Source organism: Pteronotus mesoamericanus, unplaced genomic scaffold (assembly GCF_021234165.1).
Source record: "Pteronotus mesoamericanus isolate MK-2021 breed Mesoamerican mustached bat unplaced genomic scaffold, CSHL_Meso_final contig_1, whole genome shotgun sequence".
Lineage (NCBI taxonomy): Eukaryota > Metazoa > Chordata > Mammalia > Chiroptera > Mormoopidae > Pteronotus > Pteronotus mesoamericanus.
Window position 1 is genome coordinate 1,644,292 of NW_026554998.1, and position 14,859 is coordinate 1,659,150.

General features: G+C 55.8%; 1 protein-coding gene across 1 annotated transcript; it reads right to left on the bottom strand.

Annotated features, from left to right (window-relative positions):
- Window positions 1–18: 18 nt before the first annotated feature.
- Window positions 19–9,058, bottom strand: BRI3 (brain protein I3). The gene is made up of 3 exons (XM_054568617.1): window positions 8,744–9,058; window positions 8,054–8,156; window positions 19–431 (listed from the first exon to the last, which is right to left on the bottom strand). The coding sequence occupies exons 1-3, from the start codon at window positions 8,883–8,885 to the stop codon at window positions 299–301; spliced, it is 378 nt and encodes a 125-aa protein (XP_054424592.1). The 5' UTR covers window positions 8,886–9,058; the 3' UTR covers window positions 19–298.
- Between the last annotated feature and the right edge of the window lie 5,801 nt (window positions 9,059–14,859).

A 14,859-nucleotide genomic window follows, 5' to 3' on the forward strand; every position in this document is an offset into this window, starting at 1 on the left:
AAGCAGAACCAGGTAAGCAATGGTATGAATCTCATTTATTTAAAACAGCACTTCTCACCTTTCTCAAATTGAAGACTGCAAAAAATAAAAGCAGTGCTTTATTGAGATGCCGTTAACCTTGGGAGCAGTGTTGCTGCATGTCTGCACTCCGTGACCGTGAACGGGCTGGCACACGCCAAATCTATCCCCCCTCCCTTTACAAAACAGTCCTGAAGCTCAATCAAATAAAGCTATTGTACACGACATTTACATTAGAAAAAGACAGCTGGATGCAGGAAAGCCAGGTATGCTGTTCCCTTTAGGTAAAGTTTGCTCCACAGTTGGGACATCTTCGCTTCCTCAAGGCGAAACAGCAGATGAACCCAAAGGGGAACAGGATGATGGCCAAGAAGATGCCCAGGAAGGTGAAGGAGTCCTCCAGAACCCCAACTCTGTGGAGAAAGAGAGGGGGGCTCGTGTTAGGGCCCTCGGCCTAATGTCCTACCAGACCTCTGGCGACCTGGCGCCTCACAGTGAGGGGTCTGCAAAGGCAGTCTTCACCCCGCCGGCAGCAGCAACCCCATCAGCCTCGAGAGCCACCACATCATCTGCCGAGAGCCACCACATCATCTGCCGTGAGGGGAATGCAAACTGCTGCTGTCAGCCGCCACCCAGAAAGTGTGAAGAGGAAGGAAAAATTACTTGAAAGCTATCCTCACAAAGGCAAAGAAGCTCAGCTGCCATGTAATCTGCCAAGTTTGCTCTTACAAAAGAAAAAATGAGACGCAAATTCTACTTTCTATAAAAATTCTTGCATCTCTGAAAACAGCAAGATCAAGAAATCATTTGAGTATTTTTTCCCAGTGTTGAAAGTTTTAGTTTTCTCTTCCCTGGAGGGAAATTTCAAAACTAGGACTAGAGACCGGGGCTGGTTGGAGCATCATTCTGCACACCAAAAAGCTGCAGGTTCAGTCCCCACAGTCAGGGCACCAGGAGGCAACTGACCCATGCTTCTGTCTCCCCACCCCCGCCCCTTCCTTTCTAAAATCAATAAACATATCCTCAGGTGAGGCTTTAAACAGGGATCGAGTTCAGAATATTGATTTTTGTACTGGGGGCTGGGGGCAAATTTTAGTAGAAGACAAAAATCAACCATGTTCACACATGTCTGAGAGACCACGTATCTTCAGAAGTCTTATCTCAAAGTTTCCTCTTCAGAAAAAAGCCAAATTTACTTTTAATGTGCAAATACCTCAGACACCTAGGGGGCATAACCAAATCAAGTGCCTATGAGTACAGGTCAGGCACCTGATGTCACCACTCAGATTCAAGGGTCATTTTCAAAGGCAGCAAAAGTCAGAAGCAAGAGCTATGTGCTCAGCTCCACCTTCACTCCTTAGGCAAGTTCTGGACACAGCTAAAATTAAAATGACAACCACAACAGCCAGCTCAGCCCAGTAAGTGCTTTACTCCTACCAGACCGACCTGGGAGCCCGAGAAAGCCGGCAGGAACCAGCTGCTCCCTGGGGGCCCAGCCCTCCTTCCCACGCTTCCACACCTCCGCACTGCTGAAGGGGAGGGCGTGTCACTGGTCCCCTGCACCCATTCCCATGCTCCCCACATGTCCACCCCAGCTTCCTCCGTCTTGCTGAAGACACTTTATCCCCTCCTCAGCCCCACCGTCAGCAAATACAGCTAAGGATCCTTACGCCCACAATGTGTGGAAGCAGCTCCTGCTCCTCATTTTGCCACCTTGTGTGTGACCAGCTTGATCAACAGAAGAGCAAAGTGTCAAGGTGAACCACGCCAAAACAGGGACTGCTCCCTCCACTCAAAATGTCAGAGATGCTGCTACTGTTGCAGTCCACTCTCAGGAAGTCACGAGCCCACATGACCGCTGCTGCTGCTCACGGCTGTTGGCTCACCACAGCAGACCCCAGTGCAGAGCGCACCCACACAGCCCTGCCGGGCACACGCCAGGCCACGGGAATGAGCGGGGCCTGCTTGCTTCCTGCTCTGCTGGGAATCATGAAAAAATATACCAGACTAAGAGGAAGCCTGGTTTTCAACAGCTTAAAGTCACACTCGGCGCCCACCTCCCACCCACAGGGGAATGCCTAAAACTACTACAAGGGACACCACACATTCATTCTAGAAGCAGTTCCCAAGGTGCTCATCCTGAAACACTAGTCCCCCTGGACAAGCTCCACAGGAAAGAAAAAGGGGAGTTCCTTGGTCAGTTCTGGGAAAGTGCCCATCCTCCCCTCCTGGAGTCACAATGTACATTTAGGAAAGATGAGAAGTCCTGCAGCAAAGACAGCTGTTAACTGTGTTTCACCCATGTTTCCCTGACTCAGACACCCCCCTTCTGTGTGTGTGTGTGCTGACCAGCTGGGTGAGAGCCCAGGCAAGGCCAGGTCTGAGGAACAGCTCACCAGCAGGCCTGAACTTGTGCTGACAGTTACCATTTCTCACATTCTAAGGATGACAAAGGTCAGGTCCTCAGCCCTCCCCTGTGGCCGTCTCTGCCCCTGATCGTTCAGACCCCCAGCTGAGCAGAGCCCTCGCCACACCTGCCCCAGCTTCAGGGCCCACTCAGACCATGGGGCCACAGCAGATGGCATAAGATCCAGCTGAAAAAAAACACCTGAGGCCTCACTGCCAAAGCAGGGGATGGGGGTTTTAGAAGCACTGGGCCACGAGCTGTACCCCACACATGGGTGGAGGTGACGGACCGCCCGAGGCTGGGAACACACCGACTCTGTGCATGGTCACAGCCAACAGCCCCTACAACCAAGTACGGTAATCAAGCCACTGTCAGAGGAGCTGGAGGTGGCCCGCCAGCCTCGGACCACGCAGCACTCTGGCTCCACGCAGGCTCCTCGTTCCTGCTCCTTCAACAGCAGGAACCCTGGGAAGCACATGGATCTGCACATGCCTTTAGAACGCCCAGTGAAAAAGCAAAGTGCCAAATAAAGCAGGCCTCACACCTCAGTCACCTGCGCCAGCCAAGAACCTTCCAGAGGAGGAGGCTGCCCTCCGAGGGAATCACCAGGGTCCTTGTCCCTTCCAGGGACCAATGAGGCCCATAGGACAGTGGCTACTTGGCTAAGCACCCACCTGGGCTGGACATTCCATATTATTTCACTTGACAATCAAAGCTGTTACGAGGCAGAGCCTAGAGCTCAGTATGTCTGTTCAAAGGCTCTGGGAGCTGCCCAGGAGGAGGCCAGGGCCTCCCCTGCTCTGCTGTCCCCTCAGTACCCTCCAGTGTGGTATGGTCTCCCCGCAGTGCTGCCCAGTGAACCCACCCGCACGGACTGTCCGGTCTGCTGGCTGCTGCTGTCCTCAAGTGAAACGTCAAGGGGTAGCAGCCCCCACCTGCCTTTTTCCTCATTCTCCATCCACACCCCAAACCCTGGTCGACACTGTCTAAAGCTGGAGAAAGCCCAGGAGGGCTGGACACTCACCAGAGCCCGCAGTACCAGGGGGACAGGCCCCACGTGAGCACTGACTCCCAGTGGCTGCCAGACCGGCCTCAGGAGGCCCACACCTATGCTCCAGCCGCTGGAGCTGTTCAGTGTCCCAGGAGCCCCCTGTGGTATTTTCTGCTCAGACCATCAGTCCGGTCAGAGCTAACTGGCAGAGCGGGTCACCCCTTCGATGCTTCTAGTCAGGGACACAGGTTTGACACCTACGAGATCCCCTCCCCCACCCCTCCCCAGCATCACCCACTGGGAGCAGAGCCCCCACCTTGCTGTCTGCCACTCAACAAGCCACTGTGCCCCCGGAAAGAGCCAGGGCCTCTCCCTTAAGTAACAAGGCAGCTGGAGAGAACCTAGTTCCTGCCAGCAAGTCTGTGCCCAGACCCAGAGCACCACCCCCGAGAGCAAAGGCAGGAGCCCGAGCGACCAGAGACAGGAATCCGGGGTCTGCCTGGCCAGCAGGAGGCTCTGAGCACAGGGTCAGTCCTCAGGTGCCACCCCTGCCGCCCAGAGTCTACACCTCTTAAAATTCCAAACGTCAAAAAGCTCTGAAAGCATAACTTCTTACAGGTTTGCAGCAGGCACATGTGACCTGAACTGATTTACCCACTATTGTGAATATTTTTGTCTTGCTGCAAAAATACTAAAGTTTTGACTACAGACACTGCCCCACAACTCAAAAGCAGTACTGATGTAATTTAGTTTTTTAAAATCCAAAATATTCTAAACTGATAGATACAGTCTGGCCTCTAAGCCAACCCTGAACCAGCAACACACATCCTTGTACCCACTGTGGGATCTCCTGTAGGAGGAAGGGGACACCCCAAACAAGCATGGGGTGTGGAGACCCATCCCCCAGGGAAAGACATGCCGCCCTCCCAAAGGCCTCTACCAACCAGCCCCACAATCTCCCTCTCCAAAACCCCAAAAAGCCCTGATTCCATCAGTCCCAGATGAGTTTCAACTCTTCACTGACTGGCTCAGAATCCAACCTGAGCAAGCGGCTTCAGCTGTGGCTGTGCCCACCCCCGCCCCCAAAGATGCCTGGGGACAGCTCTGCCTGGAGTTGGGGTTGCGCCTGAGGCCCACCAGGCAGCAAGTCTGCCAGGGACTCACTCGCTGTGGGCCACCCAGATCTGATCTAGGAGCAGTGGACTAGAGACCCCGGGGTGCTATCTAGAGAGCCAACAGGTGGAAGCCAGCCCTGGGCACGCCCCACCCCCGCTCCAGTCTGCACACTGTGCCTAGTACACAGCCCAGGATGCAAGTCTCGACTCATCTGCTGCTCCGGCCTCACGCCAGGGAGAGCCCCGGGGCTGGGACGTGGGCAGGGACCATCCTGGCGTCCTGTCTCCTAGGCAGTCCAGGCACAGCCAACTCCCCAAGGCTGTCACAGGCCCCCTCCTGTCATGAGCCCTCCACACTCCACCTTGTCACCCCAGGTCCCGTTCGCACGCTCGAGGCCTGCCTCTGCTCCCAGAACCCTCCTCTGGTCACCAGCTGTGCCCACGCTGACCACCCAGTGCCACGTTCTGGATCCTGACAGATGTTCCTTGAGCCTCTTTCTTGGCTTTTCCTAGGCCTCACTTGTTCCTGGATTCCCTCCTATCCTCCAAAACTAAATGCCCAAAAAATCCAGCCAGTGTCGGCGGGGGGCCCAGTGCAGGCCAGGCCCTGTGCCTGCTGCTTTGGTCACATTCCAGCCTTTGACCCCGTCACTCAGGGCACCTTCTCAACATGCAGCCCACCACAGCCCAGGGTGAACCCAGCCAGGCCCAGGTCCCAGACCCACAGCGCTGCAGCGAGGGGAGGGCCACATCCCCACGGGAGGACCAGTGCAGAGAGGCCCAGGGCCCTGGCAGGAGCCCCGCTGGCCAAGGGCCACAGAGCTGAAGTGAGGAGCACACACGCTCATCTGCTGGAGTCGAACGAAACGCTCCTGCAGCCAGTAAAAAGGGACGATGGACTCAGGCTGCTTAAGTGACGCCTGAACAATGGCAAAGCGACAAGCGACACAGACTCTTCTTACACCAGATCTCACTCAGAGGGAATCGCAGCCGTGTGACTTCAGCAAATTCCTGCCAAGCTGCCAGGGAGGGGAAGGGACGGAGCTTGGCGGGCTGGATGGAAAGGGAGGCAGCAGTGTGGTCTGTCTCCCAGCCCTATGACGCCACACAGACACCGGCCGCACTGGACTGCACCCAGGGGAAACCTCTCCGCTCTTCCCAGAGAAGGCCAGACCAAGAGCCCCCGCACCCACGCCCCAAACCACAGCAGCACTTCCTCAGCAAGCGCCTGGCTTCCCCCACCTTGGTGCTGCCCCGCTGTGCTGCCCAGCTGCCCTGCCCACCCCCCAGCCCACGGGCCAGCCGTGCCCACACCCCACAAACCAAGGGGCCACCCCCCTCTCCAGCATGGAGGGCAGGGACACACCCATGTGAGGTACCCAAGTTCAGGGAGGACCCTGACTGCTGGCACCGCCCTTCTCACCCCACAGATGGGAGGGCCCACAGGAAGACGTGCCGCGGGGAGTGCTGGAGTGTTTGGTCCCACGCCAAACTTGTTTTCAGCACATCCACTCCTCCTCACTGCCTGCTACCTGCCACCCACCACCCAGAGGCAGGAAGATGGTGATCCCAAGAGGGAAGAAGCCAGGTTCCAAATGCAGGTACCCCTGCCCTCAGCCCAGCCAAAGACCCTCCCCAGAGTGCAGAGAACACAGCCCAACCTTGGTCCAGATTCTGAATGACTAGGGGCCGTAGGGCAGAAGCCACAGGCCTCCAAAATGACACAGCTCCCACCCTAGGAAAAGGCAGGTCTCAGGAAATGCTCCCCCGCCTGGCAGCAGCCCAGCCAGTCCCCTGGAAGCTTCACAGCCCTGCGGACATCTCAGCCGTGGCTCCCAGACCAAGAGCAGGCCACAAGGGCCTTGTTGCTGGTGTGTCCACTCCTCTGAACTCGGGGGCTGGGCCAGCAAGAGACTCACAGACCACCAGATATGCCCATTTCCCAGAAGGAGAAACAGCCCCAGCTGGTAGCAGGTGGGGCCAGGACCTGAGCCCAGCCCCTCTACCAGGCTGGGCAGGACTGGAAGGTGGCAGTCAGACATGGCAGGGAGACCCTAAAGTCCCAGCCAGATCCCTCTGCTCCAGGCCCCTTCCTGATCCTCCTTCAATTTGCCAGCCTGACCCCTCCTTAACCTGGGCGATATCTTGGAGACCCCCACTCCAAAAAATGAGCCCTTGGGATCCTCCAGCTGGTCTGAGGAGCGGCTGAAGGGCCACGCGCACATCAGGGCTGAGCACCCAGGGCCAGCCTGTCAAACGCAGTGGCTGTGCAACTTCATGCAACTGCTCAGGATTCTAGGAGGCGCTCTCCGCATGGGAGCAAGCCTGGACCCTGACCCTGCACCCCGCACCGTGTGACCCACCTCCGAGTCCATGCCCCCGCTAATCCAAGCCCTCCCAGTACCTTCCACCCCCAACAGCTCGGACTCCCCGAGTGCCGTGTGGAGAGAGGAGCGTTCAGGAGGCCAGGTGTCTGCCCTTGCCTCCCTCCCCCTTCACATTTTCCAAAGGCCTAACTTTCACCAGCTGTGTCAGAAGAGACACCCTCTGAGTTTGCAAATGGGGTCCCCCGGCTGGCACAGAGCTCCAGGGGCTCTCCCCTGCCCAAAGCCCCCTTGATGAGGCCAAGGCTGGCTCTGGGGGCCTGGTCTTGTGCTCCCATCTCTGCCACGCCCGCCCTCTTCCTTGGCTCTGGTCCCCTGCAGCGCTGCCCCTGTGACTCTGAAATCCTGAACTTCCCTTTCACTCCGCTCTGGGCCTTCTGCATGTGCTTTCAGAACCAAGCCTTGGCGGAAACCAGGGTGTCTCAACCCCAAACCCCATCTCAGAGACTTAAGCGTCCTCGTCCCAGACAGGAAAAACCGTCCTTGCCAAAACTGCACTGCCTTTCTCAGCTGTCCCAGCACTCGAATCCACCAAGCGCAGGACCAACTCTCCCCTGAATGTGAACCCTCAGGACCCACAGGGCACAAGCACCTAGCCAGCCGCCCCTCAGGCGCTACTCAGCCAGCCATCAGAAGGCGGCGGGGGCTCCCGTTCGAGGACAGGAGAAACCGCGTCTGCCCCGCGTCCACCCTGACTCAGTGACAGCCTGCGGTGCGTGGAACGGCGCGGGCAGCTGCGGCTCCTGGGCCTCTTGCGCCGGCGGCTCCTCCAACACTGGCCATCTGAGTCAGGGCACACACTTCCAACAGCCCCTTCGCAGGAAGGGGAAACCTTTCCACCACGTCCAAGAGAAGCAGGGATGAGAAGCTACCAATCCAACTGTTAACATTTCCACATCCAATTCACGCGGGACCCAAAGCACTCAACCCTTAAAAAAAACGGAGCCCCCCCCCCCCCCGCCGGCCCCCGCTGCCTCATGAGACATGTTCAGACCCAGGACAACTGAACCCACTCTTGCCCACCAGAGCTTGTCCCAAGTCCAGACTGATCCACCCCAATGACTCTGCCTGTATGAAATTCTGGGTATGTGTGTTTCCAGAGGCTTCTGGGGGGCTGGCCCCCAGGCCTATGACATACCTGCAGACCGGGCAGCCGCCAACCACAACGATGGAATTGGCAGGGTACCGGGTGACATTTCGACTGTGGATGCTGTAGACCCTGGGGTGGTGGGTGGGTATCCCTGTGGACAGGAATGCACAGCATTAGAGAACAGGGAGGAAAATCTGGGGAGTCGGTGAACCACTTCTCCTCCCCCACCACCAAAAAAAAACAAAAAACAAAAAACACAACCCTCTCCTTTTCAAAATCAACACAACAGCTGCCTTCACTAAGTGCCTCCCAAAGGCGTTACTGGGTGCTAAGATAGAGACGGAGCCTCGTTAATGAAGTTAAGTTGAACCGGGGTTGTGACGATTCCAGAGAAGGGCAGGCCTCGTGCGCGCAACCCCCCAGGTGGGCTGAGGGTGCTCGGGCAGCGCCCAGACGCAGGGGCGCGACAGAACCTTCCTGGTGCGGGAGATTCCCCCCAACCCTTCCCTACGCGCCGCCCGACCCTGGGGCGTCACGTTCCCAAACGGCGCGCGGGCAGCGCCTGGAGAAAAGTTGGTATCGGGGTCAAAGGTCGCCGTAGGACTCGGCCCCAAGTTTGCTCCCGGGGCGCCCCGCCCGCTCGGACCGCCCCCGGCCCCGCCCCCGGCGCCCGGTCCTGCAGCCCCCTTCTCCGGCCCTGCGGACGCGCCCCCCCCCGTCCCCGCCCTTCGTGCCCACCTGTGACGAGGTAGGGGTAGGGCGGCGGCGGGGGCGCGGTGGGGATGGCGCCGTAACCGTGCGGGCCGCACGCGAAGTCGCCCTGGCCGGCCTCCAGGTTGTAGGCGGGAGGCCGCTCCTGCAGCAGGGGCTTGTGGTCCATGGCGGGTGGCGCCCACCACGCCCGGCCCTGCTCCCTCTCCGACTCCCGCTCCGGCTCGGAATGGCGGGGACACCCGGACGGCGCGGCGGCTGGTCCCGCTCCTAGCGGGCGGCGACGGGGATGGCCCTTCTCGCGGGCGGCGGGCGGGCTTCCCCTCCTCACCTCCCCCCGCCAGTCACAAGACCCAAGTCACGTGGCACGGCTCCCGGCGGGGGTGCGGCGCGGGGCGGGGCTGAACAGCGTCTTAAAGGGGCCGCCGGGACCGCCCCGCTGGCCACTTGTTGGTGGTGACCCTAGGTGCCTTGCTTCCTGTTATGCGTGGCTCCCAGACCTCCCACCGCGAGAACACACACGCGCCCCGACGCACGCTGCACTAGAGTCGTGACCTTTATGGTCCGCAGAACCCGAGCCCAGCGCTAGGGCCGGTCCACCCATCTCCGAGGAGGCGGAGACACCTTGCGGACCCGGAATCCGAAGGCATGAGCCCACCCACTACTGGGCGAGGCCTGGGGCCGGGCAGCCTCGAGGAGGGTCCTGGCAGCGGGAGTTCCCAGGCCGCCCCCCGTGTGTCGCCCCTCTCCCCGGGGACAGAGGAACCAAGGCTCCGCAGTTTGAGAGACCCGGGATCCCAATCAGGGCGTGGCCAGGGTCAGTGGAAGCGCAAACTCCTGCAGGAAAAAGCCGGCTGCTGGCGCTCGGCTGGGGTTTTCTTCTTGACAAATCAGGTGATTTATAGTACTGACTGTAAATAACGCCCCTCTTCGGAACAAAAACCCTAAATACTGGGCGCCTACTTGGCAGGCATTGTCCCATCATTGTTCCTCGGTTTTGCTCACTTTCACAGCAACTCAGGAGGTACTTATTCCTAATTTACAGACTAGAAACAGGCGCAGAAGAGGGGAAGCGCTCTACACTTGAGCGAAAGACCTCTGTCAAGGCTCCCTCATTTAAGTATTTTTGTAGTCACACCTAGTACGTTATGGGTTTGTCATAACACTTCAAGAAGAAAGCTCCGAAAGCGCGAAGCCCCTCCGATGTGCAGCTCCTCTGGACCTCCCAGGACCTTCTGTAGCTTTTGCTGTGCCCACCCTTTTTCTGGTGGCTTGCATCCTGACCGAGCTCAGGGACAGCCACAGCTCCTCTCAGATCCCGCCTGATTTTCAATTTTCCATGACAGACCATTGTCAACTGAAGGTCGCTGTGACCAATTCAACTCCGCAGTAACACTAACGGGATGTGACAGTGAGTCCAGCCACCAAAGGCTGTCTGGTGTAAATTCAAAGTGTATGCCTGAAAGCTGACATATATAGAAAGAAGTACCAGCCCCTGGTCCCTGATTGGTCCATTTTCATGCAAATGAGGACTCCAAATCTTCAGTTTGATTGGTTCCAAGAGTACTGTCGTGATTTGTTGTAATGGAATTATTCTGATTGCTGGGGGGCAGGGGTCCTAATGAGGATATTGTTCTGCACCTCTGATTGGATGGGAAAAGTCTCAGTCCAATTGGTCCAATTTTGACCCTAGGAGCTCTTTTATAAGGGTCAGCTCAGCTGGGCTGGAAGACACCGCAGGAGGCCTTGCAGCCCAGACTGTAGCTTTTCCATAAACTGCAGTGTACAATGAGGGACCTTTGTAAACAATGGCTGCTAGGCTCTGGTTATTAATTTGAGCCCAACTGACCATGAGAAGGCCTTTTGGGCAGGTATATTCTTCTCAGGGTCAACATCATCATGTTTCTTTATCACAAGTTTAGCTCCTCAAAGCCCATCCTCATCGTGCTGTGGGGAGGAATGAGGGGTGAGCCAGGGAAGGGCCCGGCTAGCCTTCGACGGAGAGCCAGGTCAAGAACGGAGACTGGCTGAAAGTGGCCAGGGCCTTCAGTCAGCCAAGATCCTGGCCTGGAATGGCATGGCCGCGAGCTCCCCAAAGCAGCTGTGAGAGAGAAACCATAGCGTTAGAGCAGCTGAAAGTGAGAGCCCCTGCCAGCGAAAACGGGCGCAACCCCGCATCATGCCTCATCAGACCGAGGCGCGCGCCTGAGTCAGACCTGACCCCTGGGCCGCTGTGGACAGCCATTTGGGGGCCCCTGTCTTTTCCTGCCTTGCAAATGGCTAACAAGCAGTGTCAGCTCACTCAGTGAATTCCTCCCTGTGAGACTAAATCTAAGTTGGCAGATGTCCCTTCAATTTCATGGCTAATTTTCCCTTCTTCATAGGCCTATGTTTGCTAATCAAGCTCAAACAAAATCTATAACCTCTGACTCCCTTCTCTTCCAAAAATTATCTCACACACACACACACACACACACACACACCCCACCCCACCCCCAGCAGTGCCCCCGGCTCAGAAATCCGTATCAGTGGATGACACAGCATGTCTTGCTGATTTCCCAACATCACTCGGAGGAAGGTTGCTCACTGCCTCAAGGCAGGTCCCTCCCCTTCACCCATCACCATGTAAGGCCTGGGGGGACAAAGATGACAGGGGACACACAGGAGCAGCCTGGTGGGGAGCCAGACAATGAACTCACAGAGAGCAATTCAGTGAGAGATTAGAGGTGCCTGGTTGCCCTGGGGGCCCTAAAGTTCCAGGGAGGAAGCCCCCCCACCACCGTGGAAGCCCTGCGGTGACTTGGCCTGAGGGACCAAGAGACATGGTTCTAGGCAGCACGAACTGCAGCCCCAAAGAGCATGCCACAGCCCACTACCTGCCAAGACCCTGAGTCACTTGGTGTGGCTGGAGCCCAGGGAGCATCTCCAGGAGGCCAGAGTGGGGCTGGCGGGGGAGGCAGGCCCAGGCACTGGAGTGGGATGGCATCCTGTAGGAGCTTACAGAGGACCTGCATCGAATCTGCATATCAGATGAATGGCTTTGGCGGCAGTGTGAAAACTCAAGGGATCAAGGAGGAAGGTCCAGCGGCAGAGGTGGAGAGGAAAGGTGTGAAGAGAGGGTAAGAGCCATTAAGACTTGCCCTGGGTGGATGTGGAAGACTCAGGATGCTCGGGTTTCTGGCTCAGGTGACAGTGGTGCTAGAGCCTGGATGCGGATCAGAAGCAGCGGGCGGGGGGTGGGGGGGGAGACCAAGCGTGCATCAGCTTACCTGGTGTGCGCATGTCCTGAAGTGACCCCTCACGAAAGGAGGGCGCTTGCAAGAAAGTATCTGTGAAGCATTACCTAGGATAAAAGGTCTGCGACAACCTCAACGGCTAACAGCTGCCCACCAGCTCAACAAATATTTTGGAGCATGTCCTTTGCCTGGAAAGCAACAAAACCGGCGGCGGTCCGCCTTGCGGAGCCCACACTCTGATGGGGCGGCCATGGCGGTGGAAAGCGGTAAGCGCTGGAAGGGGGGGCAATAAAATGAGCAGCGTCAAGGGCAAGCAGTGAGGCAGACCAGGCAGAGCGGTGGCCTGTGACTTCACATCCGCGTCAGAGCGGGGAAGTGCAGGCGAGCAGAGCCACGAGGAGGCCCGGCAGGCCAGCTTTGTGCGTTAGCTGGCTTGTTCTAAGGGGAGGCAAAGTAAGAGCATGTCGAAGAGCTGGCAGGGACAGTCCGAGCCAGAAGAGGAAGGAGGAGGCAAAAGGGGGTAGGGACTCATGCCCAGAGGGGCCAGTCTCCACAGGGACCGGGAAAGGCGGAGAGCGTGGGCCCTGATGCAGGAGGGCAGCGGGAAGGAGCCGGCTGCTCCCTCCTCATGCCTTGTTTCCTGTATGAAGCAAGAAGCAGGTCAGCAGCTGAGGAGAGAAGGGGGAGAACTGGGGTTTGCGCAGCGAGGAGAAAGGGGGCTCGACCAGCCTCAAGCGCCACGATCTGCCGAGGAAGAGCTGACTGAGGTTGGTGACACTTCGAAGGGAGACCGGAGCAACCTCAGCTGCAACCACCTCATGCCTCAGTTCATCCTCTGGCCGTCCCCTGAAGTGGGCGTCGAGATCCCCCAGTGGCCTGATGAAGAAACCGAGGCACAGAAAAGCTTCCTAACTTCCCTGAAGCCTCCTGCCAGGAACGGTGGCTCTTCAGATCCCAGAACCAGCACAGGGGCCCCGCCGATCACAGCGCACCCGCCTCCACGCAAAGTGCGCAAGAAAAGCAAGCCGCTGTTTGCCGATTTTAACAGAATACATTCTTACTGAAGAAGACTTGGCATTTACCTTCCTCCGTGTGTATTTTTCAGTTAGCTGAAATTTTACTCTTAATCTACTTTATACCATGCCTACGTTAAAACAAATTTGAGTATGACCATCTCCATAAAATTAAGTATGACTTTAACTGCTACATGGAGATGTTTCTGCTGGGAGCACTCAGCAGGGACCCAGTGGAGCAGTGGAGCCAGGGGAAACCAAAACAAGTAGCAAGCCCTTCCTGGCAGGCTCCAGGAAGCGCTGATAACCCATCACATGAGCTGCTTGCACATTCAAGCTAGTATCTCACATGGTTGGGGTTGTGGCAAATATCATTTCAAAATCCAAGGCTGTAACCAATTACAAGTGCCCAGCTCAGAGAAGGCCCTCGCCAAATATTTGCAGAGTGTTTGCTAAATTTTTATCTTAGATAAACACTGAGTTTTAAGTTCTACAGGCTAAGCCTTACAATTCTACTAGGCAAATATTTCTAAATAATTTATAAATTAAGCACAAACATTTATACGAGACATACAGCTTCTTGCCAATTCACCGGGTAAATCTTATCAATCACAAGTAATATATAATTACTGTATTAAAATCCATACTACACCCTTCATTCTCTAAGAGGTAATCCTCACTATAATTCTGCCCCATAGACCCACAATTATTTGTGCAATGACGTCTAGACAGCATCTCTTTAAGCCAACATTTTTCAGCAGTTCTCATAAGAACAGAGAGTAAATTCAGGATAGCAAGTTTCTAGCTGAGTAAGTTTCCAAGCAACTGTACTCAAAAGTCCTGAAATGCCACACGATATTCATAGATGTATTCATGTGTAGACTAGTAAGAGGGTAAAACATGGACATCAACACTTTTGTGGCAACTACACACAAAATTAGTTTAAAACCTTTTACCTCTGTCATACACAGAGTAACAGTACAGGGTGCTTTTCCAAGACTTTGTGATTGGAGGCAGTGGGAGTTCAAGAAAACTTCAGCCAAATTGGGATGTTGCGGAAGGCGTGAGGAAGAAGCGGGCTGTGATCAGAATGATACCTGGTTCCCATCTGGACTGTTCTACAAACTCCCTGTGTGACTTGAGCAAGTCACTTCTCTTCTATGAGCCAGCTTGCTCATACCACGATTTCAACATCTTTTCAGAATTATTGATACAATAGTGTCTCCTCTGTGGAGGCATTTTTACTTCAGGACCCTCCAGAATGACGGAATCCCCATTTCTAAGTGGAACTTCAAGGGAGGAGACATTTGTCATGCTCCTATTGTGTGCTGGGCACTGCGCAGTGATTCACACACAGTTCATATCAGAGCCGTGGTACTCAGATACTATTATCTGGGTCTACAGATGCCTTAAGAGCCTGTCTCCCACTGGGTCAGGTCCACTGATCGCCTTGTGGGCCAGAATAGTATCATCCTCAATGCCTGGAACACAGTAGGTGCTCAGCAACTCTTTCATTGAACTTAAGGTCACTTGCCCAGGACCATTTGGCTAATAAGTGAGGATTCTAACCTAGGTCCTCGTCTCCAGAATTGGGCTCTGGCCCATAGACTGCGAAGTACCTCCCCGCTCAGGTTAGAAATAGGTCTGGATCATTCCATAAGGCCATTCCTGGTTTTAAAAAATCTCAAGTGCCCAGATCATAGGGAAGATGCCCATGAACATGTCTAATGTTCTCTGGGATCTCAGTGGCTTTTTGTGATTACAGAGAATCAGGGAAAAAGAGAACCCTCTGTCCGTGGAAGTTTTATAGAAGCTATTTCCCTATGAAATCTGTCACCACTGTTTGTGATGACAAAAAGAAGCCATGAAGAACTTGAAGTAAACTTGTCACCAT